Here is a 26,215-nt window from a genome sequence, read left to right on the forward strand (position 1 = left end):
ATCCAAAGGCAAGGTCGAGGTCACTGGCAAAGGTTGAAATCCAGGAGGTCAAGAGAAACAGATACAGAACAGAGAGAGAGAGACAAAGACAGGACTGAGAGCGAAAGAGGGAGGACAGGGAGTGAGAGAGAGAGACAGGGTTACAGGACAAGGGGCTAAGGAGAACAAGGAGAACAAGGAGAACAAGGAGAACAAGGAGAACAAGGAGAACAAGGAGAACAAGGAGAACAAGGCTTGGTGATGCAGGGAGAGCTGACAACACTTTGCCCAGAGTGAGGGCAGTGAGGGGTTTATAAAGGAGAGCAGAAACTAGGAAGACGAGCAGGACCAATGAGAACAAAGGACTGGAACAGAAGTGCACAAGGGTGTGGAGGAATGTTAATTGACAGAGAGAGAAAAGGAAAGCAGTGAAGGGAGCAGGAAAAGGCAAGGGAACATTGGTGGCCTCTAGTGGGGAAGAGGGTCAGGGCTAGGGAACTGTGACCGTACTCCCCCCTCCACGGTCGGCGCAGCTGAATGGGACCGGACACGGTGGGGACAGCCACGGGACAGAGGAGCAGGAACAAAGGTTGTGGGGATACAGAAGACAAGAAGGAGGGAAAGGTCAAGATTTCCAGAGGGCGGCCACAAGGCAAGGTCGGGAGGCTTGGGAGGTGGCCACAAGTCAGGGTCAAGAGGTCTGAAGGACGGCCACGGGATAGGATTGGGGTCTGGAGTTCTTGGAGGCGGCCAAAGGAAAGGAACCAGGGCATAAGGCGATTGAATCTGAAACACATATATATATATATATCCACACACAAAACAAGAAACAACTGATTAGCAATGAAGCTGTATAATTATAATGTCTTGCTCTATTAATGTTCATTTAATGTATATATGGCAAATACATACAGCATTACATTATCATCATAATCTTACATTAAGTGTAGCTGTAGGCAAAATATACATTTCTATGGCAATAACCTGTTCAAGATGCAGCACAATGGCCAGATATCCTCTCAAGAAATGGTCCAGAGCTCGGAGGAGGTGGCCAACCCATTCTTGTGGGAATGAGGGCCGTTTGGTTGAGAGTCTGGTAGCTCTTAACCAGGTTTGCTCTATTGTGTGGTAGAATGTGTAGAGTCCACCCAGTAGTTCTTCCACTCAGCGGAACATGGGAGTGACCTTGATGGCATTAGAGAAGGCCAGCTCCAGACAGTGAGCCATGCAGTGCACACCCACAACATAAGCCTTGTCTCCTCTCAGTCTGGTCACGACACCACTCTTCTCCCCAGTCATGACAGCAGCCCCTTCTGTGGCAGAGGCTACTAGCTTGCCCTCCCACCCCTTGCAAGCAGCATCCATTTGACATTTAATAGCCTGGGCTATGTGGGCAGATTCAGCCTTCTCCACAGTTTCTATGCCCACAAACCTCACCTTCACGTTCCCCTCCTTACAAAAACAAACATACACCAACCCCTCCTGCTTCACAGCACAATCAGTGGATCCATCAGACATAATTGAACAGAATTTGGCATCCTCCAAATCTTCTTGGACCTTGCTTCATTCTGCCTGTGCAATGTACTTTATAAACCACATCCACACTTTCTTCTCATCCAAACTGCAACAAAAATAGATTATCAATTAACTAAAAAGTATTAACAATACTACAGTGGTCAACTAGCTAACAAAACAATTAAACAAAATTAACAAGGTGGATAATGTGATCTTTGGTGGGTACTGGGTAATATCTTATACTATAAAACACAACATGTTAAATCAACTTACTAAGCATGGTATTATTGTAATTTACAACTTTATTACTTACTCAGAAACTCAAAACATGCAGTAACATTCTTGAATTTGTTTTCATAATTCCCTTCAAGGAACCAAACATCCAAAAACTTTAAGTACTCAATCTACTGAAGGTTTACAAAGAATTTGTCATTTTGTTGAGTTTTATTTTATTTTCATTGTTACAAAATGTCAGAATGTTTATCTCATGTTTTACAAAACACATATCTGTTATGTCCACGTCCTGACATTGTTCCTAGTCTCTCCACCAGAGGTCAATGTCTCTCACCTTCTACCCTTTCTCAACTTTCTGTTCTCATGCTGAGGGTTACTTCAGGTCAAGTGCTCTCCATTAATTTACCGATTACCACACCTGTTCCCAGTTACCTGAGCTCTTTAGCTCAGTATTTAAACCCCCTGTTTCTACAGCTCCTCGTGAAGTCTCATAAAGCCTCCTGTGCTACACTATTGAGCATTATTATTCTTATTACTGAGTTCTCCTGTTCCTGACCTTTGCCTGTTCTTTGATTACTGTCTCTTGTTTACCCCGACACGACAGCTTAACCTCCATTGCCAAGTTTGCTGGTTCTTGGCCTCACTATATATAGGTTTTGACCTATATCTTTAGTCACGCACTTGGGTCCAGAATCCCTGACAGTCCTGTTGTTACAGAAGACTTCACCAACAAACAATGGACCAGGGGAGCTTTCGACTGTCTACAAAGCTGTCTGCGCAGAGTGATCTCCTTGGGGCACATGACAACATGTTGAATCAGATAGCGGACTCGCTAGATAAACTACAGCAGATTCTCCCACTGGTACACCCACCTGAAGCAGCGGTAAATACGGCTTTGGCAGCTGCTGCTACATTACAGCCTGTTTGTCTCGCTACTCCTGATCCCTATGACAGCGCTCCAGACAAATGTGCAGGCTTTCTTCTTCAGTGCTTCCTTTATTTTTCCTACCAGCCCTCTTCCTATCCCAATGATGAGTCCAGAATTGCCTTCATCATCACACTTCTTACTGGGAGGGCTCTCCAGTGGGCTGTGGCTGTCTGGGCACAGAAGGGAGAGATCACCCAGTCCCTTACAGCTTTCTTAGCTCATTTTAAGGAAGTTTTCAATCACCCAGCTGAGGGAAGGGATGCTGAGATGAAGGAGAACTTGACTTTATCTCTCCTCCCTCACCTCGCTGTCCTCATCTACCATCCTCCTGGGAGACTTCAACATCCACCTCTCCAACCCTTCCCACTGTGCCGGACTTCTTCCTCTCCTTCACTCCTTTAACATCTCTCTCTCCCCATCTCCCCCCACTCACAGGGCAGGCCGCCAGCTAGACCTCATCTTCTCTAGAGGCTGCTCCCCTTCAACACTCTCCTTGACACCCAAGGACATCTCAGACCACCACTTCATCTCCTTCTCCCTTTCCCTCCCCTCCCTCCCCACTCCACCCACTCCCTCTGTCACCTTCCGCTGTAATCTCTGCTCTGTCTCCCCCTCCACCCTTGCCTCCACTGCCCTCACTCTCTTACCTTCCATTGACTGTTTTTCCCATCTATCTGTCAACTGTGCTACCTTCTCTTTGTTCTCCTCCCTCACCTCCTCCCTTGACTCTCTCTGTCCTCTCATGTCTCGTCCTGCCCGTCCCTCCCCTCCTCAGCCTTGGATCTCTGCTGTTCTCCGCGCAACCCGAACTAGTCTGTGTGCCGCCAAACAGAAGTGGATAAGGACCAAACTCCCAGCTGCCCTCGAAGTCTACCGCTCTCTACTGTTCACATTCTCCTCCTCTCTCACCTCAGCCAAGAAGTCTTACTTCCAATTTTTCTACGAATCCACTGTCAACAACCTCCGCAAACTCTTCTCCACCTTCTCCTCCCTCCTTGCCCCCCCCCCTCCTCCCTCATCTCTCACTGCTGATGATTTCGTCTCCTTCTCCTCCAAGATTGCAGACATCCACAGGCTCTTCAACAGTCCCCCCTCCTCTCCCATCACACCGAAACCTCCCAACGATCAAGCTTCCTTTTCTTCATTCTTACCTCTCTAAGATGATTAAGTTTCCGCTCTCCTCCTATGTCACAAACCTACAATGTGTGCCCTGGACCCTCTCCCTTCTCGCCTCCTCCAAGCGACCGCTCCTGATCTTCTCCCCTTCATCTCCTCCCTCCTCAACTCCTCACTCCTATCTGGCTGTTTCCCCTCTGCATTAAAAACAAGCTGCTGTCATCCCACTGCTCAAGAAACCAACCCTTGATGCCACCTCTCCTCAGAACTACCGACCTGTCTCCCTACTCCCCTTCCTCTCAAAGACTCTCGAGCGGGCGGTCCACCGTCAGCTCTCTGACTTTCTGTCCCAACACTCACTCCTTGATCCTCTGCAATACGGCTTCCGCACAGCTCACTCCACTAAGATGGCTCTCCTGGCAGTCACTGACTCCCTCAGCTGTGCTCGAGCGGCCTCCCTCTCCTCAGTCCTCATCCTCCTTGACCTCTCCACAGCATTTGACACCGTTGATCACTCCATCTTCCTCTCCTGCCTCACTGACCTTGGAATCGCTGGGACTGCTCTCACCTGGTACTCCTCCTACCTCAGCGACCGGACCTACCAAGTGACATGGCGAGGTTCCTCATCCACCCCTCAACCTCTCCTCACAGGCGTTCCCCTAGGCTCCGTCCTGGGCCCGCTCCTGTTTTCTCTCTACACTCACTCCCTGGGCCCGCTCATCGCATCCCATGGTTTCTCCTACCACTTTTTGCTGATGATGCCCAGATCTTCCTGTCTTTTCCCTCTTCTGACCCTCTCATCCCCTCTCGTATCTCTTCCTGCTTGTCTGCTAACTCCACCTGGATGCACTCGCACCACCTCAAGCTCAACCTCTCCAAATCGGATCTCCTGTTCTTCCCCCACTCTTCCTCACCTTCTGATGACTTCTCCATCTCGATCCCCTTGGAAACCACCACACTCTCTCCTTCTTCTTCTGCTAAAAATCTAGGAGTGACCCTCGATCCTGCGCTCTCCTACACCCAGCACATCACCATGCTGACACGCACCTGTAGATTCTTCCTGAGCAACATATGTCGGATCCGTCCCTTCCTCACCAACTACTCGACTCAGCTGTTCATCCAGTCCCTGGTCCTCTCCCGCATGGACTACTGCAACTCCCTCCTGGCTGGCCTGCCTGCAACTACTACCCACCCACTCCAGCTCATCCAGAACACCGCGGCTCGTCTGGTATTCTCTCTACCGCGATTCGCACACGCTACTCCACTGCTCCGCTCCCTCCACTGGCTCCTGATACCAGCACACATTCAGTTCAAGACATTGACCCTCACCTACCGCTGTCTTGACCACACAAAGTTGCAGCTTTTTCTTCATAGCAGTGATCTTGTCAGAGGCATCAAAAATTGTTAAAGAGAGCCCCTGCAGTACCATATTCAGCTCATTCAAACGTGAGAATATATCAGCCAGGTAGGCTAATTGTACCAGCCGTACTGGATCATCAAATAGACTTGCCAAAGGAGAATTTTGGACATGCAGAAACATCTCTACCTCAGAGCCCAGTTTGCTGGTTCTTGACCTATATCTTTAGTCACGCACTTGGGTCCACAACCCCTGGCAGTCCTGTTGTATAACATCACACTTATCTTTGACACTGAGGTTTATCACTGAGGAAGAGTAAGGTTGTTTTAGTTTTTCCAATGCTTGAATATTATTAATGTATTTATGTACATATTTATGTATTTATTGTGAAAACCTATTGGTGGTAAAAATGAAGTACACATTTTAGCAACCCAGCAAACTGCCTGTGTGTTGGGGGTTTGGCTGTTTATGCTGTGCTGTGTGTTATAGTTAGTTCTGGGGTTCAGGGGTTATCCCTGTGTGGGAACTTGGGGGGGGGGATAGTGTTTGGGGAGGCCAGTCACGGGGCACAAGGTTATACATAAGGGTGCTCCACTTCGCAAGTGGCAGTTCAGGGTAGAAATTTAGTTAGTGCAGAAGACATAGTTGTGTGGTAAGAGTGTTGCTCCAGTGTTGCATCTGAAGCAGGGATCTGAAAATCTCATCAATATTTTCTTTCATATCAGTAAGGGGTTATTCATAGTAGTGTATATTCCATTTAGTTTTTTTGGCCAGGAGCACAGATAGAAGTTGGGAAAATGGCAAAGTTTGCTTCCAAATGAATGGATACATAAAAATACTGAAAGAAGTTTTATCTTTGGATGAAAATCAAACACAGTCCTGTAGTAATTTTGGATAATGTTTTGTAACAACACAGTTGCCAGTGTGGACTAGGTATAGGGTGACACATGGAAAATGCTCTGAAGTAACAGAAAACCATGTAGACATGTTTAATGAATTCTGTCTTTATACGTTTTATTAACATCTAAGACACTATCAGCTGTGTAGTTTTGCAAACATAGAGAAGACAGAAATGGGAGGGGAATGACATAAAGACCAACACAAGAGCAGTTCAGGGAAATAATCATTAAACTAGTCAAAGTAATAGTACCAGTAGCAAAGTATCCAGCAAGTTAACTGATACAAATAAATACAAAATATGTAATAGTTTAAAATATTAGAATGTTGGTGTTTCTGAGTAACTGAATGCATGCTTATGCTGAAATTATATATATATGACTGAACTGTAAATGTTTTTGTCATTTTTTCAAATGATTAATAGTGTTTAATAGTTCTTGCATGTGTCTGCATTTTCTTGGGATTTTTGAATGATTTAATACATTCTTGCACAAGGGTACTGCAATTATCAGCGATGGCTCAAATCTGAGTCAATCTTGCTCGGCAGGAAAAGCTTCAGAAATGCGTGACGGATTTCCTTGGTCCTTACAGCATAAACCATAGGGTTTAACACTGGAGGAATGAGAAGATACAAGACTGCAAAAATGCTATGAACATGGACAGGTACATCCTTCCCAAACCTGTAGACTAAATAATTAAACAGGGAAGTTATGTAGAAATACATGATAACAAACAAGTGAGAACCACAAGTGTTTAGTGCTTTAAGGTGAGCTCCCTTTGATCCAAGCTTTAGGACTGCTCTAAATATCATTATATAAGAAAATCCAATACATACTAAATCCAGACCTGCTAGAATTAGAGCCACAGAGAGTCCATAATTACTGTTCATGATTATATTTGTGCATGCCAGTTTAGCAACAGCCATATGATCGCAGTAACAATGGGGGATAGAAACAGATGAGCAATAAGGCAATCTTGAAGCGAAGGTGGGAACCAGCCCAGTTAAAACTAAATCTCTGATGAAAAAAGCAACAAATATTTTGCCCATGAGCGTCTTTGACAGGATTGCTGCATAGTGTAAAGGGTTGTATATGGCAACGTATCGGTCGTAAGCCATCATCACCAGTATCGAGGATTCAAGTGTTGCAAACATGTAAATGAAGAACATTTGAATGAAACAGCCTTTGAATGAAATGTCATTGCTGTTGAACCAAAGGATCTCCAGTATTTTGGGTAGGACAGCAGTGCATAAACCAATATCCACAAATGCCAGCATTGAAAGGAAAACATACATAGGGGTATGAAGACGTTGTTCAAATATAACTACCAAAATTATTGTACTGTTACCTACTAAGGCCATGATGTACAAGACAGTGAAAGGGATAGAAAGCCAGTGCTGCAGGTGCTCTATGCCAGGAAACCCCATCAAAATAAACCCTACTGGATGCAACGCTGAAGTATTTAGTGCTGACATCACTCTCTGCTGAGTTCCTGCAAAAACAAAATGGAAAACAAAAAAAAATGTTAGATCAATTTTTTTCCCCCAGCAAATATGCGTTCGAAGCTTGGAATAATCTTCAAATCTTTGTAATCAAATTGTACTGTACAATATATCAATTAATTAACTATATACAATATATACATTAATTAACTAACATAATGTTCTTTGCATAACATGTAGATTAAAAAATCTGTTACTGTTACACTTAAAATAATTAGAAAACAATTTCAATACTCTTTCACATTATGAACTCACATTTACATATTATATATATATATATATATATATATATATATATTAACACTTGCTATGGTATGCTATATATATATATATATATATATATATATATATATATATATTTGAAAGGTATACTGCAGCAACAATGTAAACTCACCAAAATGACAAATGCTTTGTGGACTTTCACGAGCTGTGCTGGACTGTTCTGTGCGTTATCATGCTGTCTGCAGGGTATTTATTACATCTGGGAAAATACTCTGAGGACAATTTATTTTTACTATTGCTTGGTTACGGCTAACTTGCTTTTGGTTCAGACTTCAAACAAAAGATATAAGCTGAATTGACATCCTGACATATTGCCATTTCAATATAGATAAGCAATGAGAAATATCCATAATAAATAAATAATAATAATAAAGTCTTTATGGGGAAATAAAAGCACACAATCAGAAATTATTCAGCAATTTCATGTAAATTAATAAATACATCTTATACACTGTACTGGACAGAAGAAGAGCAACCTTATTTAAAATATATTGAATACTAGGGGTATAACTTGGCATAGGCATCCATCATGCTTTATCTAAATTGAAAATGGGATCATCTACATTTAAATCTAGGAAAACCCAACCTTTATGATTTACTAATGATTTACTACTTTACTAATGATTAACTAATCTAAACAAATTCATTCAAAATATAATAATATATTTTATATATATTTAGCTTCTGAGGACTGATGAAAAGAATTTGCAAGGTACAAGGGTAGGTTATATGCCTGGTTTGTGAGGATCACAGTATATCTTGAGCTATTGAGGATGTGTAAAGAGAAATCATTAAAATGGTGATGGTGGTGTTATTGGGTTATTGTGTCCCTAACCTGTTAATTACATAATATAAAAATAAAGGGTATGATTTGCACCCGGAACCCACTATATATATATATATATATATATATATATATATATATATAATACATAAAGGACTAAGGCAATCCATTATTTAAACTATAATTATTTATTAAGACTCAACAGAATAGTCAAACATCACAAATACAAACCAGAACAAAAAGGGAACAAATAGAACTAGTATTTCAAACATGGTACAGAGAAATTGCTTTACAAAAATACAACGCGTCCAGTATCAATAAGCATATAAACAACATTAAATCTCATAAATACGAATCAGTTTGTTGGGTAGATAGTTGCGAACACAAGCTGTAATACTAAGCTCTATCATAAATAAGAAGGCATTATCTTTGTTTATTTGTGTTCTTTAAAAGTCTGCAAGGTAATTTCACTAGCCTTTGTAAGAATGGAAGAGCTATAGGCATTATCTGTTCAATGTAAAAAAAATTCTTTGTTTTCATTATGACATTGGGGACGGTACTGTATAATGAAGTGGATTGCAATGATGGTATGTCTTGCTCATAAGAAATGGTTAATATTGTATATTTAGGCACATTTATTATAGTGATATGCACTTGGACTTTCAATTGGAGGGAAAAGTAATAGTAGTAGTAGTATATACCATTATTTAAGATGATCAAAATACAACTGGGAAAAAATATATATTGTGTTATTTAAATGAACAACCCATAAGGGAAAGTATGTCTCTGAAATGTCCTCAAAAATATTTAGAATAATGAATATATTTCCAAACCACCGAAAAACATGGAAACATGTAAATGTTCTCAAGGCATAATTTAAGTTGCAAACATTGCAAGATTTGCTGTTTATTACTATTATTTTATAAAAATGGCTTTTTCTCAATATTCATGTGCAAATGTTGGTGACCAGACAGATGGCCTTGCATTAACCCAGATGCAGTTTCTTAATGCAACGGTCTTATTTTGATACCACAAGAAAGAGAGTGAGTCATTTTAAATTGCATTCCAGCCCTTGTTACTATCAAAGAGAAACTTGAAAGCTAACAATAAATGTCGCACAATTAGATACAAAAACTCAGTTTTGTAAATGCATATGTAAATTTACACAATAGCATAAGCCTAGACATTATATCTGATGTGTGTGGGGGGGAAATGTTAGAGTTAGGATATATACTTAAACGAGAGATCATACATTGGAATTGCTGAAATCAGTATTGTTTATAAGATATAGTTCTTATGTTTCCATTCAAATTATTCATAGTTTTTTCATTCGTTTTCCCAAATTACTGAAGAAATAATAATCCATGTGTCCAATCCCATGTCCAATCCCATAATTTTCATAAGAAATGTATAAAGTGTGAACTGAAATGTATTTGACCATCTCTGCCTTCAGCTTTGATTGACAGAGATTCAGACACCTTTATTAGCATTGCCACAGTAGAAAGACATTGTCAACAGTGATCGACTAAACCAATAAATTAATGTATAAAAAGAGATTTAAACATACAATAACATGTTGGAAAAAGAATCCTTCAAAGATGTAATGTACATTGGTCTAATTTGCAAAGCAACTCAGGAAATGAAAGGCTACAACAGATGACAAGAAAGGTCATAAAAATGACTTGACCTGTCCTTATATATTTGTATTAACAATACTGAAAAAGAATAATCAATTTTCAAAATTCATACATTCTGTATTTATTGGACATAAGAAAATTAAGCTACATGTTTTTGACAAGTACAAGTTACATGCGAGACATCAAGGCCCTTCCTTCGTGAACTCAGTGAGGTAAGGAACGAAAAGACTCTACAGAGACTGAAATGCCAGGGTGCCATATTTGTCCTCATTACAAAAACCAACATCTACAAGACCTGTTGATACCGAATCCCACTTTCACATTTATTATTACAAATTAAGGCCAAGGGCAAAGTCAGTCTTATCTAATCTTATCTGTTCACGTGCCTGGGTGGAGCAAACAAACATACACAGAAAATGTGACCATAGCCACCTCATTTTTGTTTTCTTAAGAAAATACCAAGAACGTTTCTAGTTCAGAACAAATATTTCCTGTAGTGGATGCATCTCGGGTTGTAGGAAGTGTTGAGACACTAGTGTGTGTGAAGTCTGAGATGCAATCTATCCCCACATAAAAAAGCCTTCTTGCATTGTTACGCCTACTGCTTTTTACATCATGTTCAAATGAGCATGTTTTTTTTTTTTTTCGAAATATTTAAAAAAAAACAGCATGGAGTTATAAAAGCTGATGAAAGTATGTAGACTTTAAGGGGGTCTAGCTATAACATGAAGCATACAATATAGCTTGAAGTATAGCATAATAGCAGAAGATTATAATAGATAAAAGGGTAGTAGGAATACATCTCTGTAACTGTAGTAAACAATATATATTTTTCTTTTGTTTGTTTTTGTTTTCTTTGTCGTGTTAAGTTCCAATCTCAGGAAAAGTAGAAATGCATAGCAACTGTAAGCATGCAAGCTAGATTCTCACCAGTCAGGTCTATGCTTTTCCTTGTGAAACAGGAATTTATTCAGTTTATTTGCACATCAAAAAATATTCAAAAGGGTTCTGTTTTGAACAGAGCTTCTTAGATGAAACCAAGCAAAGGATATGTATACCGCATGACAAAAGGAAATCTGTTCCTGGTGCCCCTTCAATTGATGCTGTGAAAATGTAGGTTGAAATGGTCACTGAGAAAAATCTGGTTTCTAAAAGAGACACTATGATTGTAGCACTGTGACAATAAACCTTCTTGACTGTTTACAGAGTCCTGTGTGACATCAACAGATTATGCATACCTGTCCTGATGTACAGAGATGGCAGTATCAGTTTACAGCAGCTGTTCTTCCAATATTATGTTTTTGGGTTGTTTTCAAATGTGAGTCAAAGGCATGCCGCACACTGGCAGCATCCTCCATAGCGGGACACTGTCAATAATGTCTCATAGCTACACTTCAGTGGACTACATATCATACAGAGTCATTCCTTAACCATGGAGCATAACACACTGTTATAGCATAGAAAATGGCTAGAAGGTTTTTGTTTGTTTGTTACTTTTAGAAATATACACCTGAAAAAATAATAAGTGTGTTGATTTATATTGACGTGATTTTGCTTTTGATTTTAAATGTCATATCTGTCTGAATTTTGGCATGTGTGTGAATATATCTCCATTCATAATGATTAGGAAAAGTTAGTTCTGTTAAAAGGAATATATTTGTTTTCAAAAGATTTGATTCAAAATGGTGATACTTGTATGTAATGCATCAGGATATGATGCTGTACTTTATTGTGTAAGGTATAATACATATGTACTACCTCTATGTAGTTTTGCTTGTAGTTTGGATTTTTTTTTATAGTGTTACACTAAATAGTGATAATAATTTTAGTCACTCATTATCATTAACATTTTCCTCAAATTGCATTCTCAAAAACAATCAAGCAACAAAACTAGAACAAAACAATAATCTGTTGTGATTTTTTTTTTTATGATTCTCACAATCCCATGGATCTGTTTATAATGAAGTGTCACAGAGACATGCTGTGACTCAAGACTCCTGTCCTCCAAAGTGGAAACCTTATTCTACAGAGTCTGTTTTCCTTGAAATCTACCTGGTAATCACAATGTGCTGAATATCTCCTTCTACAGATTGCTTTTTTCCCTACCACTGTGCACTGAGAACTAGTTTGTTTTCTGTTGTTTGTTTTACATCTTTGTGTTAAGTAAAATACAAATGTGAACAAGAACAAAGCAATGGCACCACTGTGAGGTTAAAGGGTCTCCCAGCTCTGGGTTATCTGCAGGCTTCTGGCACCTGTGTATACCAGTGTCACAGTACAGAACAGGACCACAGTGGCTGGCTTATCTGTCATTCAGCTTGGGCGAGTTTGCCCCCTCCTCTTCCTCGTCCTTGTCGTCCTTTGCCCCTTTGAGCCTCTGTCGCGCAAAGTCTTCAAAGACAATATCGTCATCGCTAGGGTGAAGAAAGGTGACCACGTGAGGTTATTTTCTGAGCATCTGTAATGTGCACTTTTCAAACCTTTTCATACATACTTGCAAATGCTCTGCACTCTGTACTTTGTCACAAAACAGTATTATTTATGTACCCAGATTCTTATACATTTCAACAATAGGTTATCTGAAAAAGGAAGCACTGCCCAAGGGGGAGGGATTTCTGTGTGCTTCTGTAGGAACACGATTGAAACATCACTATCAAAGCTGCCACTGGCCCCTGTGCCCGTTACTCAAACAGGTCCCTTCCCACTTCCTGTTTGTATAAAAGGTGATGTTTGCACAGGTTCTTCCTCTTTTTCCGGGAACAGGACTCCTGTGTGACCTTGCAACCCTTGGGCAGTGTTTCCTTTCTCAGATAATCGGGGTTGCATTCACAACCTATTGTTATCATTCAAGGCGGAAGCACTGCCCAAGGGGGAGGGGTTACTGTATAACAAAACCATCGCAAGGGAGAAGGCAGCGAGCTGATAAGGGAGCCTGTCCTGAGGCATACTGCTAGAGGGGCCTCACCAACACAGTTCCAGACAGTAACCCCAGGGGCCCCTTGGGGTCACACCTGGGTTGCCAGGACCAAGGACTCTTACCAGGAAATGTCATATACAAAGCGTGGGCTACAGAGGTCAACTCTTAGACCCTCCGCTTACAATAGCAAGGCCGGCTGTTCTACTAGTGCAGCTAGGAGTGAGGCCACAGATCTACTTGCACAATACATGGCGTGGGGCAACCAGAACAACTTGTGCAGCCTCCGTGCATTAATGTGGCAGTGGACCCCTGATCCTGCAGAACCGGGGCCACAGACCCACTGTAAATTCAACATAACACACAGCCAGCTAGTTAGCTAAAGTAACCAAGCTGAACACAACAGTGTATACAACATGAGCAGCAGGAACATTCATTCCACTTCCGTGCAGCACAGTAACAATCTCACTCAACTGAACAGTACAGAGAGGCCAGCTCCACTGTGTTGTCATCCCAACAATATACACTCACCTAAAGGATTATTAGGAACACCTGTTAAATTTCTCATTAATGCAATTATCTAACCAACCAATCACATGGCAGTTGCTTCAATGCATTTAGGGGTGTGGTCCTGGTCAAGACAATCTCCTGAACTCCAAACTGAATGTCTGAATGGGAAAGAAAGGTGATTTAAGCAATTTTGAGCGTGGCATGGTTGTTGGTGCCAGACGGGCCGGTCTGAGTATTTCACAATCTGCTCAGTTACTGGGATTTTCACGCACAACCATTTCTAGGGTTTACAAAGAATGGTGTGAAAAGGGAAAAACATCCAGTATGCGGCAGTCCTGTGGGCGAAAATGCCTTGTTGATGCTAGAGGTCAGAGGAGAATGGGCCGACTGATTCAAGCTGATAGAAGAGCAACTTTGACTGAAATAACCACTCGTTACAACCGAGGTATGCAGCAAAGCATTTGTGAAGCCACAACACGTACAACCTTGAGGCGGATGGGCTACAACAGCAGAAGACCCCACCGGGTACCACTCATCTCCACTACAAATAGGAAAAAGAGGCTACAATTTGCACAAGCTCACCAAAATTGGACAGTTGAAGACTGGAAAAATGTTGCCTGGTCTGATGAGTCTCGATTTCTGTTGAGACATTCAGATGGTAGAGTCAGAATTTGGTGTAAACAGAATGAGAACATGGATCCATCATGCCTTGTTACCACTGTGCAGGCTGGTGGTGGTGGTGTAATGGTGTGGGGGATGTTTTCTTGGCACACTTTAGGCCCCTTAGTGCCAATTGGGCATCGTTTAAATGCCACGGCCTACCTGAGCATTGTTTCTGACCATGTCTATCCCTTTATGACCACCATGTACCCATCCTCTGATGGCTACTTCCAGCAGGATAATGCACCATGTCACAAAGGTCGAATCAAATTGGTTTCTTGAACATGACAATGAGTTCACTGTACTAAACTGGCCCCCACAGTCACCAGATCTCAACCCAATAGAGCATCTTTGGGATGTGGTGGAACGGGAGCTTCGTGCCCTGGATGTGCATCCCACAAATTTCCATCAACTGCAAGATGCTATCCTATCAATATGGGCCAACATTTCTAAAGAATGCTTTCAGCACCTTGTTGAATCAATGCCACGTAGAATTAAGGCAGTTCTGAAGGCGAAAGGGGTTAAACACAGTATTAGTATGGTGTTCCTAATAATCCTTTAGGTGAGTGTACATCACTGGGTGCAGGAAACAGTTCATGCACCCTCTGCGTAACATGGGAACAGGGGGCGCTTGCTCCACTAGCATAGCTAGGAGCGGGGCCACACCAATTCTACAATGTCGTAACAAATGAACTATACACCGGGGGGTGCAGAAAACAGATCATGCACCCTCCACATAATATGGGAATGTTCAAACTAACTAGAACATAAGACCACAAGAAAGTTTACAAACAAGAGGAGGCCATTTGACCCATCATGCTCATTTGTTATCCATTAACCCAAGGATCCTATCCAGTCAATTTTTGAATGTTCCCAAATCGCTGGGGAGTTTGTTCCAGATTGTGACAATTCTCTGTGTAAAGAAGTGTCTCCTGTTTTCCATCTTGAATGCCTTGAAGCCCAATTTCAATTTGTGTCCCCGGGTGAGTGTGTCCCTGCTGATCTGGAAAAGCTCCTCTGGTTTCATGTGGTCGATGCCCTTCGTGATTTTGAAGACTTGAATCCAGTCCCCACATAGTCTCCTCTGTTCGGTTTGCCTTTTTTATTGCTTCCCCACATTGTTTGGATGGAGAAAGTGAGGAGTGGATAGACTCATAGATCTTTCTCATGTGTTACTTCCTCTAGTTCTATTCCTCCCATAGTGTAATTATAGTGGACATTTTTGTTACCTGCATGTAATGCCTTGCACTTGTCCACATTGAATTTCAAGTAGTATATTCGTAAAATATAACCATCCATTTTCAGCTGAATCTATATGCAGTGTGCTCCAGTGTAAGTGACGCCTCATACGTTCAAGGTTTGCTTTTCTAAAATTATAGACCACTGTTTTTAACTTGGTCCTTGTTTTTTGAAAGTATGCCTCAAAGCTAACCATATTCTGATCATAGTTTGCCATTGGCTCTCTAACTAGTGTCCCTCTTACACCATTTCCACTAGTCACGTTCAGGTGCCCCTCCGTGTGGCCATGCTGTAACTGTGCACCTAAACTTTTCTGGCAGCATTTCCACTACATTGTCGTGAGGTGCAGCTTCCCTAGGAAGTGAATGTGAGACACGAAAGGTCAAAATGCATCCCGGGACACTCGGCACTTTGGGATTTACTGTTTTAAACTGGAGGCTGAAATACCTCTAACATTAAAGTGCAATAAACTTTGGGCTGAAACGTTTTTATGATATCTAACAGTCTTATAGTATAAGTTATACCTGTTATGTCTGCACACTGAGTTACAGTGCTGCAGTGAGTTACAGTAACACAGTTCTACAGTGTGGGTATTAAGTAGTTATGTCGGATGAACAGTACGCTTGATAAGTCATTTTTACTGTGTATGGCGCGAGGACTTGGGCTCTTGAGATTAAACCGTTACATGTTTTACTGGAAACAGCTGTCTTGGAGTGGTCACTTCTTACACAACAGTTAACACAACTTTAAACATAACAATACCAGATATTCAAAAGTAGAAACCGGGACACATTGAAACAATATATAAAACAAATTACATCAATTTCATCTAGTTTATTTTGTTTACCAACACATCGTAAATAACCTTGTTACTTCTCCCTGTATCATGATCCGATTAACATTGACAATATAGCTTCATTTAAGTATCCAGATATTCTCCTTTATTATTTATCTGTGGGAGAATGAACTGCGTTGCATTATTAAATACAGTGTGCTGGGTTTAAATCTGTCCCATGTAGCCACTACAAATCTATATCATGAAATATACAGTATGACAGTCACAGACAGTTTCTTAAACAAAACTCATACATGTGTATATAAATACGGCTACAACACTCTGGGATCCATAACTTGAACAGTTTTCCCACAATTTCAGTGTTGGCATGTTTTCTCTGTACCTGCAGCTTTATCAATGTGCAAAATAAAAGAGTCACATCAATAACATCACGGGGCATCAGCTTTTATTGTGAATGGGATTCCTTAAAAAAAAACACCTTTGACACTGTAATTCATGGATCAGTTGTATTAATCGCTAAGTTTTGTGAGGTTGTAAGGTTTGTATTTCTGCAGTTGGTAAAGCGTCTATACTTGGATTAGCATTAACATATAGTTATAGCGATAATTAGATAATGAGGGATTACAAATAAAATTAAAATATATACGATTCTTCATGTGATTGATCACATAAAAATTTGCTTCTGTTTTAAAAGTTTTAAGATAGTGTAAACAGGGGGAAGCTCAAACCGTTCCATTTAAATAATTTTGAGAGAATTTACAAGACATCGGGACATTTAATTTAAATCCAGGATGAATATTTCATATTTGCGTGTATTTATAACAAATGTCAGGGCACATTGTATTGCAGTCCGATGCAGTCCTTTCTCCGGCAGGATTTTCGTGATCTTTTCAAACACTCTTAAAAGTCTTTGTGCTCCAAGCAATTAACCCTGTGTGGCACTTTTCCACCGTACGTTAATAACTGCTCCAGATTAATAATTTTCCTAAGATAAACACACACATTCCTTCTTTGGAAAAGTTTCTACCGCATCTCTCGCATTGAGAAGCGGCCGCCATTACTGTAGTTACAATTTCCAAATGCAGTGGCGCTGCCTAAGGGATGTCACAGTACTGACCCGGACCAGTTTGGTACTCAGCCAATATGATGTGCGAAACTGTGCCGGCTGAAACTAGTTCAGGCACAGGTGGAGGTGCAGCTGAGCCCTAGTGGAAATCCCCTGGAACGGCATGGCCACGCTGAGGTGCAGCTAAATGTGGCTAGTGGAAACGGGGTATCTGACTGACAAATTGAGTTAGAAAGCAGTCGTTTGCCATTTCAACCATTTCTATTTCTGCTTCTGTAGTCCCAACCGGGCTTTCCCAGTATATGTTTGGGAAATTGAAATCCCCCATTATAACAGCCACATCCTTGCTACATGCAGTCCCGCAATCTTTTATTAAGAACTTGAACCAACAAAGATTCTGTTTCGTTAGCAGGATCTAATTTGAATTCTTCTGCCTCTATGTAATTTCTGACATCTAATGTTACCCCATCACCTCTTCAATTATTCCTGTCTTTCCTAATCTGTGTGTATCCTTTCAATTTGTATTCATGCCCATCATTTTCTGTAAGCCATGTTTCTGTCACTTCTACAACATCATAGTAACACACCAGCACTGTCGCTTCTAGGTCTAACACCTTGTTCCTTATACTCCTGGCATTGAGGTACAAACATTTTCCTACTAGCAGTTTCACTTTCTTTAGTGGTACATGTCCCATTGTCAGAGCTCCCTGCCCCCCTGGTCCCTAGCTATATATATATATATATATATATATATATATATATATACACACCGCGGGGCTCAGGAGCCAGCTCACGCATGACACGTGGAACACAGGAGCAGTTGACACCTGCTGATTAGCACAGTTAACGCAGGGCAAAGACAGCTCTTATCGTGTTAACAAATTAACTGTGCACAGCGGGGCACAAGAGCCAGCTCAAATGCCTTCCACTGAGGTCAGCAGCAGCGGTCCCCTGCTCCATGGCACACAGCTCGAGTGCCATCAGCTGGGAACAGTGGCAATGACGCTCCAGTCTACTAGCTAGCTAGGACAGAGCCACAGTCCTGCTGTTTAACACATATTATATACACATAGCGGGGTACAGGCCAGATGCATGCACCACCACAACACAATGCAATAAACAAACTCTATACAGGCCGGCCTTGTAGGTCAATGTACCTGGAAGGCTGCTTGACAGACCCTGGGAACACATCAGCAGGGCTGTCAGCAAGTCCAAGAGCAGCTCCCGTGGGTGCTCGACTGGAAAGCATAGTCCAGTAGGAAGGGAAAGACGGTTCAATATAGCTCCATCCAGGATGCGCTAACAGGGGCAGACTGGGAATAGAGTCCAGAAACTGGACTGGAAGCCAACACCAGGTTCCCGATGGAAGGGACCAGTCCCAATACGTCCAACCTGTAGAACCAGACAAATGTGATGGGCGAAGCCCAAGCTGCAGCCGCACAAATTTCTGCCATGGGGACACCTTGAAAAAGGGCCCACAATGTGTCAACGCCTTCGAGTCGATTGGGCCACCAGGGTACGGGCACTGGGGTCCCAGTGGACTCGTAGGCCATAGTAATAGTGTCCACAATCCAATGTGAGAGGTATTGCTTTGAAAGCACCTGGCCCTGTGTCTGCGCTCCATAAGACACAAACAGTTGGTCCAAGCGCTGACTCTCCTGCTCCGAAAAGAGAGGAGGATGGAAAGACATCAACCAACATCTTTCTTGGGCACTAGGAAGTATGGGGAATGCTGCCCCATAGGGGGATTGGTCACTTCTCCAGGAGAGCGGTGATTTTTACGTGAAGCGCCACAAACTGCAAAGGGTCCCTCACTCATGTTCACACCATGCCTTGGAAGGTGGGTGGGCATGCTTGAAACTGTAGGGAGTATCCAACTGTTATAATATGGAGCACCCAGGCTCCTGGAACGACTCATGGCTGCAGCGCCAGTGGTGGGGGAGTCGGGTGTCTTGTTGGACCAGGCCTCCTACTACCGCGAGCTACCATGGACACCTGCCTGCCAGAAAGACGCTGGCGAAGGTCGTCAGGATAGAAGGGCTGTTGCCTAGCGCACACAGGCGTGAACCAGAAAAGCGTGCAGCAGGGGCACCGGTCAGTGTTTTCACCAGGGGCACACAACAACTGGGAGGCCGCTGCGACAAGTGGAGTGCCTAGCAGGACTAGCCACTGTAAGTGCGTCTCCACCAAACCACACGCACTCTTGCTCTTGCCAGACACCAGAGTGTGGGATACAAGCGCCGCTTAGGCCCGTAGGCTTAGCCGCACCGTATGTGCCGGGGATTCTGGGGACACCGGGTGACGCGGGGTCCTGGAGGGCGAGGGTAGTAGGCCACCGGCCGAAGCGAGCCCTAAAACCAAGGCCTGCACACACGGACAAGGAAGCACAGCAGAGCTCGATTCCAGCAAGCTGAGAAAGCGAGATCTCCTACAGATCTCCTTGTGCAGGCACAAGCTGGCAGAGGAGCCCCTCACGAGGCTTAGGCCGGGCGGCTGGGCCTCAGATTTTATTGCCATTGCTGACACTCCTGCTGTGGAGGAAAAAGCCCTGTGGACAAAAATCCAACACAGCAAGCAGTCGGAAATATCAGGCACTATATTAACACGACTATTATTTTTAAATGCTCTATTTGTGAACCACAACTGAAACCAAAAGCGCAGCTGGAACCCCGGTGCACAGATGGAAAAGAATCGGAATTAACTATAAAAATAACTAATGTGAAGTGAAGCCAGCCAACCGAAATACGCAGTCTGTAAGGGTCTATTGCAAACACACAGACAGAGAGGCAAAAGAGGAAGAACCTGTGCAGACGTCACCTTTTTTACAAACAGGAATTGGAAGGGACCTGTTCAAGTGATGGGCACAGGGGCCAATGGCAGCTTTGATATTGACGTTTCGATCGGGATCCTACAGAAGTGCGCAGAAACCCCTCCCCCTTGGGCAGTGCTTTTGACTTGAAAGATAACCCTTGACAACAATCAACATCATGATTACAAAATAACAGTTGCCTGCTTATCTGGTTAGTTCAATGTATTATTATACATGCAGTGGATGGGGGAGAGAGGTCATGCAACGACTAACCTAGATGTTTCGAAGAATAAAGTAAAACTAAAAATGTAAGAGCTGACAAACAAGCAAACAAACATTAAAACAAACAACAATGTAGTCTAATCAGTGCTTTTACAACAAGAGACAGGCAACAAATCTTACTTGCATTCATCCGCTGTTTTTGCACATGCAGAGTGATGATGTAAAGAGAGAGATGCAATGTTGCAAAAGAGAAAATAGTATAAAGCATGCAATATTAGTATGCCATGCAAGCCCCAGGCCAAATATGCTCACACTACAAGTAGTCTGCTTACTTGGTATCAAATTCTATCAGATTTGTATCTATGGGGGCTTCATGTTCTGGAACTAAGAGAGAAATAAAAAAGACTTGACACAGCATAATATTCCATATGGCATTTAAGTGAAACATTAAATAAAATCTTCAGAAAATCTTAATGAGTTAGAGAAAGGTTATTTGTCTTGTAGCTTCAAAAACAAACAGATCAACTAAACAAAACAAATTAGCATGAATCGTTTAGATATTTTGTCACATCAGAGTGCAATATCAAAAAGGAAGTAAATCGCTCACCATAACGAACTGTATTATAAAATACAGTATGGTTTATGAACTTAGAAACAACAAAATTAATTCTCACCAATTCATCAAGTTTACATGAAGAGCACAGGTCATGAATACACTGGAGATTTGTTTGTTCTATCAACACAGAGCTGGATAACCCTGGTCCTGGCAAGCATCAGAGATTTTTGTACACCTGAGCACCCAATTACATAATCATACAATTAATTTGATAAATTGATCCAGGTTGTAAGCAGGTGCGTATTTAAAAATATCTACAAACCCTGCAGGCCCCCCAAGGACCAGGGCTGACCGCCACTGCTCCAGCACCCGCAGAATCATATTGGAATCTAAAAAAACCTGAAACTTCCTCATTGTAAATCCAAATTCATTTTAAATTCCAAAATGCATTTTTTTGGGGGGGTTGTTGAATAAAGCACAATTATATTAAAAAACTTAAAAAAAAAGATTTTTCACATACAGTGAGGGAAAAAAGTATTTGATCCCCTGCTGATTTTGTACGTTTTCCCACTGACAAAGAAATGATCAGTCTATAATTTTAATGGTAGGTGTATTTTAACAGTGAGAGACAGAATAACAACAAAAAAATCCAGAAAAACGCATTTCGCAAAAAAGTTATAAATTGATTTGCATGTTAATGAGGAAAATAAGTATTTGATCCCCTATCAATTTCTGGCTCCCAGGTATCTTTTATACAGGTAACGAGCTGAGATTAGGAGCACTCTCTTAAAGGGAGTGCTCCTAATCTCAGCTCGTTACCTGTATAAAAGACACCTGTCCACAGAAGCAATCAATCAATCAATCAGATTCCAAACTCTCCACCATGGCCAAGACCAAAGAGCTGTCCAAGGATGTCAGGGACAAGATTGTAGACCTACACAAGCCTGGAATGGGCTACAAGACCATCGCCAAGCAGCTTGGTGAGAAGGTGACAACAGCGATTATTCGCAAATGGAAGAAACACAAAATAACTGTCAGTCTCCCTCAGTCTGGGGCTCCATGCAAGATCTCACCTCGTGGAGTTTCAATGATCATGAGAACGGTGAGGAATCAGCCCAGAACTACACGGGAGGATCTTGTTAATGATCTCAAGGCAGCTGGGACCATAGTCGCCAAGAAAACAATTGGTAACACACTACGCCGTGAAGGACTGAAATCCTGCAGCGCCCGCAAGGTCCCCCTGCTCAAGAAAGCACATGTACAGGCCCGTCTGAAGTTTGCAATGAACATCTGAATGATTCAGAGGAGAACTGGGTGAAAGTGTTGTGGTCAGATGAGACCAAAATCGAGCTCTCTGGCATGGTTGGTTTGGAGGAGGAGGAATGCTGCCTATGACCCCAAGAACACCATCCCCACTGTCAAACATGGAGGTGGAAACATTATGCTTTGGGGGTGTTTTTCTGATAAGGGGACAGGACAACTGCACCGCATCAAAGGGACGATGCACGGGGCCACGTACCGTCAAATCTTGGGTGAGAACCTCCTTCCCTCAGCCAGGGCATTGAAAATGGGTCGTGGATGGGTATTCCAGCATGACAATAACCCAAAACACACAGCCAATGCAACAAAGGAGTGGCTCAAGAAGAAGCACATTAAGGTCCTGGAGAGGCCTAGCCAGTCTCCAGACCTTAATCCCATAGAAAATCTGTGGAGGGAGCTGAAGGTTCGAGTTGCCAAACGTCAGCCTCGAAACCTTAATGACTTGGAGAGCATCTGCAAAGAGGAGTGGGACAAAATCCCTCCTGAGATGTGTGCAAACCTGGTGGCCAACTACAAGAAACGTCTGACCTCTGTGATTGCCAACAAGGGTTTTGCCACCAAGTACTAAGTAGAAGGGGTCAAATACTTATTTCCCTCATTAATATGCAAATCAATTTATAACTTTTTTGAAATGCGTTTTTCTGGATATTTTTGTTGTTATTCTGTCTCTCACTGTTAAAATACACCTAACATTAAAATTATAGACTGATCATTTCTTTGTCAGTGGGCAAACGTACAAAATCAGCAGGGGATCAAATACTTTTTTCACTGTACATTTTGCTAAAGATATGACGTTCTGTTGATCAATTATAAGTTTCTGATTAACATGATTGGTACTGAACTGTAACATTCAGATCAAAGTATTGCCATTGAGGATGAAATGGAAAGCGTACCGTCTCTGTAGAATGACTCTTCAATAGGTTTGGGATGCATTAATGTGAAAGGAAGCTCTACAGCAACATCACTGAAAAGGAAGCAAAGAGGAACTGATTGTATGCATTGCTGATATCTTTAAAACATATTAATGATGCGGTCATTTTCTAACAGTGTTTTATCAATTAATCTATTCTGCCAACTAATTTTAAGAAACACTGGTGTTTTGTACTTTGAAACTGGAATGTTACAAAAAGCTAAAACACTACTGGTTAATCAATGTTATCAACACTCCTCATTACAATTTGCATTACTATATATTGCATCAAAGTGAATTGATACATTTAAAAGATGCTTATAGCAAATCATTCCTCTTGAAAGTAAGGTTGGTTATTCTCATGGTACTCGAAAATGTATGATGAATGTTAATTATATTTTAAGTACAGCCAGTTTAATATCTATTTATAAATTCTGGTTTGTCTAATAAGAGGTAACATATTGTAACAATAGTTCCAAAATTCCAAAAAGTAACAAAATTCCCTATTGAAGAAGTATAAAAGAAGTCTTCTTTTTGAATAGTCTGAATCTGAGATCTGACATTCAGGCCCAGATCTGCACTAGTCTTGGAGTATTTTATTTATATGTTATTTTAGGTAGAGTAGTCTATGACTAATGCTAATCAAGGTCTGTGAAACCATCTGAAAATGTTTAAACTACCTTGAATATCATATTGTCTGTTTTATGCAAGTTAACACATGCAGCATGCTAAATCATATCATAAACCTATTTTTTCAAACAATTAAAGCCGTGGGATATGTATTTGCACAATGAGATAACCAGAAAAATTCAGTTATGTGATGATTTGAAATGTACTATTTGGAGTGGTTTCAGACCCGAGTTTCCTGAGATTTTAACTTCCATTGTAAAATCCATAGTACAAGAGAATCAAAAGAAAATGTATTATTCAACTTCCACTGAAGGCATCCATGGATATAAAAAGACCAGTTTTGATGGAGTTTATGTCAACACATCTATGATGATTGGCCATAAAACACGTTTTTTTATTTTTTATTGTTTATATGTTAACATGCAAAATAATATATGTGTTAAAGTAATACTACTGTAGTATCCTCCTCTGCTTTGAGGTTATAAAAGGTAGGAAGGGTACAGTTTGGGATCAACATTAAGAGATAATTGCACTTCAGTAGTGCTAAGTGTAAATACAAGAATTAGCAATTTCATGAATCTGTGGCAATTGTTTTTTTTTAGGCTAAACTTAAAAGACGGACTGACTATTTGTCAACTGAAGTGTTGGACTATATTAAAATCCTTTTGGAATTCCAGTAAGTTAGGTAGAAAACACAGACTGAAAACCACTGAACAGCAGTGTTAATTTGCCAACTGTATTAAGACTATTATTATTATTATTATTATTATTATTATTATTATTATGTAGTGATTTTGGACAAAAGACATGCAATATGTGATTGTATTACACAAAGGTCTTTAGGTTACCTTGAAGCAAGGTCTCCCAAGAGCCTGAAAGTATCGAAATATTATCACATATTACAACAGACACCACACATATCTGAAAACAATTATTTTAAATACAAAATACAACATATTAGTGTAAGCAATTCTCACATACAATACACACTGACTAAGAAAACTCTGGCATTTTGTATAACAGCTAGACTATAGTTATCTTGTTACATAAGGGACTACCTCTAAGAGATAAGCATCCTGTTCTTGCATGGGAATTTTAATAAACTGTTATGTCACTATCTACAGTCAATTATTACACTTCAAGAAGAAAATAACTATAAAAACAACACCTACCCTCCTCGAGATACAACCAACTTTACTTTAACTTTATAAGATACAATGATGCCCAAGATCTCTTTGTTTGCTCCTTCCCTTAGCCTGTGAAAAGAGAATAAGAGGCAGTTTAAAGGACAGAAATCTACACTTTCAAGTCAAGACAGTACTGTTTTTGCAAGTACTGTACAGATGTAAAGATCAGCCCTTGTTTCTTTTTTCATTCTTTGTTTATGAACAACACAATATACTGTGACAAACCAACTTCCCACTGAACATGAGACGTTCCTCAGTCAATTAAATCTTCACTTAATGTGGTCGAGCAGCCAAGTTGGTTGAGTGATCATTCAAAAAGACAAGGTTGGTTTGGTAGTAAATCCATGAACCAGGAACTGTTTATTGGAGTATGGCCGGCCAGGCATCAGGTACAAACAAAACAATAATAATAATAACAATAAACAAAAGGAAAAATAAAAAATACTAATTTCAATCCAAGAAGATACTCTACTCTTTGGTAATAACCATTGGAGTCAACAGTTCATCAAAACTCAGCAGACATACATACAACCTCCTGTATGAGAATCTAAATGCCTTCCCTTTGCTCCTCACCTTGGGCCTTATATACCCACCCTTCCCTTGATGGAACAAACCAAAAGGATAGAATACAGAGAGCAAAAAATATAACACTTAAAGTGAACTAATAATACACAGTAATAACACTTTGCTACAGTTCCAGATTACATTTAAAAATACAAATACAGATCTTAAATACAGATTTATATACCATTCATTTTGTTACAGTTTATTGGTTAAAAAATGTCCAGTCGTATACTCACAAGGTGCTGGAAGCCAGGTTGGTGTCCTCGTGTTTTAGTTTTCCATCCAAGGCTAAGCCACGTTTTTCCCGGTTGTTTGCGAGGAAAGGAGTGAGAGTGTAGACTTTGCAGAAGGTAGCACTAGGTGCCACCACATCACTGCATGGAGGGAAATTAGGTTACATTTTTTGTAACAAAGTATCGCAGCCAGATCATACAGACTTACATGAGGTAATGAATTAACAAGGTAGACTGGATGGAAAAACAAAAAACATTAATATATAATGTTTTTCAGCTAAAATACTTTCAGTAGTTTACATTAAACCTAAGGGTTTCATTTATAATATATTGTTAACATCACTTCCTTTATTTTCTCTCTCTTCACTG

General features: G+C 41.0%; 2 protein-coding genes across 4 annotated transcripts in view; both read right to left on the minus strand.

Moving 5' to 3' along the window:
* Positions 1–6,496: 6,496 nt before the first annotated feature.
* Positions 6,497–7,530, minus strand: LOC136747317 (olfactory receptor 52E8-like). The gene has a single exon (XM_066700254.1). The coding sequence runs from the start codon at positions 7,498–7,500 to the stop codon at positions 6,535–6,537; it is 966 nt and encodes a 321-aa protein (XP_066556351.1). The 5' UTR covers positions 7,501–7,530; the 3' UTR covers positions 6,497–6,534.
* Positions 7,531–8,762: 1,232 nt separating this feature from the next.
* Positions 8,763–26,215, minus strand: part of LOC136746548 (beta-arrestin-1) — a 103,318-nt gene continuing 85,865 nt past the window's right edge. For 2 of the 3 annotated variants that reach the window (XM_066699121.1, XM_066699123.1), the window contains 6 exons: positions 25,850–25,987; positions 25,035–25,118; positions 24,711–24,734; positions 23,216–23,286; positions 20,779–20,830; positions 8,763–12,644 (listed from right to left, as the gene is read on the minus strand). In XM_066699121.1, the coding sequence (XP_066555218.1) occupies positions 12,533–12,644; positions 20,779–20,830; positions 23,216–23,286; positions 24,711–24,734; positions 25,035–25,118; positions 25,850–25,987 (481 nt within the window). In that variant the 3' untranslated portion in view covers positions 8,763–12,532. The remainder of the gene's footprint in view (positions 12,645–20,778; positions 20,831–23,215; positions 23,287–24,710; positions 24,735–25,034; positions 25,119–25,849; positions 25,988–26,215) is intronic. The other variant, XM_066699122.1, reaches the window with a different exon arrangement.

This window comes from Amia ocellicauda, chromosome 3 (assembly GCF_036373705.1).
Source record: "Amia ocellicauda isolate fAmiCal2 chromosome 3, fAmiCal2.hap1, whole genome shotgun sequence".
NCBI lineage: Eukaryota > Metazoa > Chordata > Actinopteri > Amiiformes > Amiidae > Amia > Amia ocellicauda.

What these genes read in the sequence shown, in the direction of transcription:
- LOC136747317 (XM_066700254.1), bottom strand. Translation starts at nt 7,500, where the DNA reads ATGTCAGCACTAAATACTTCAGCGTTGCATCCAGTAGGGTTTATTTTG.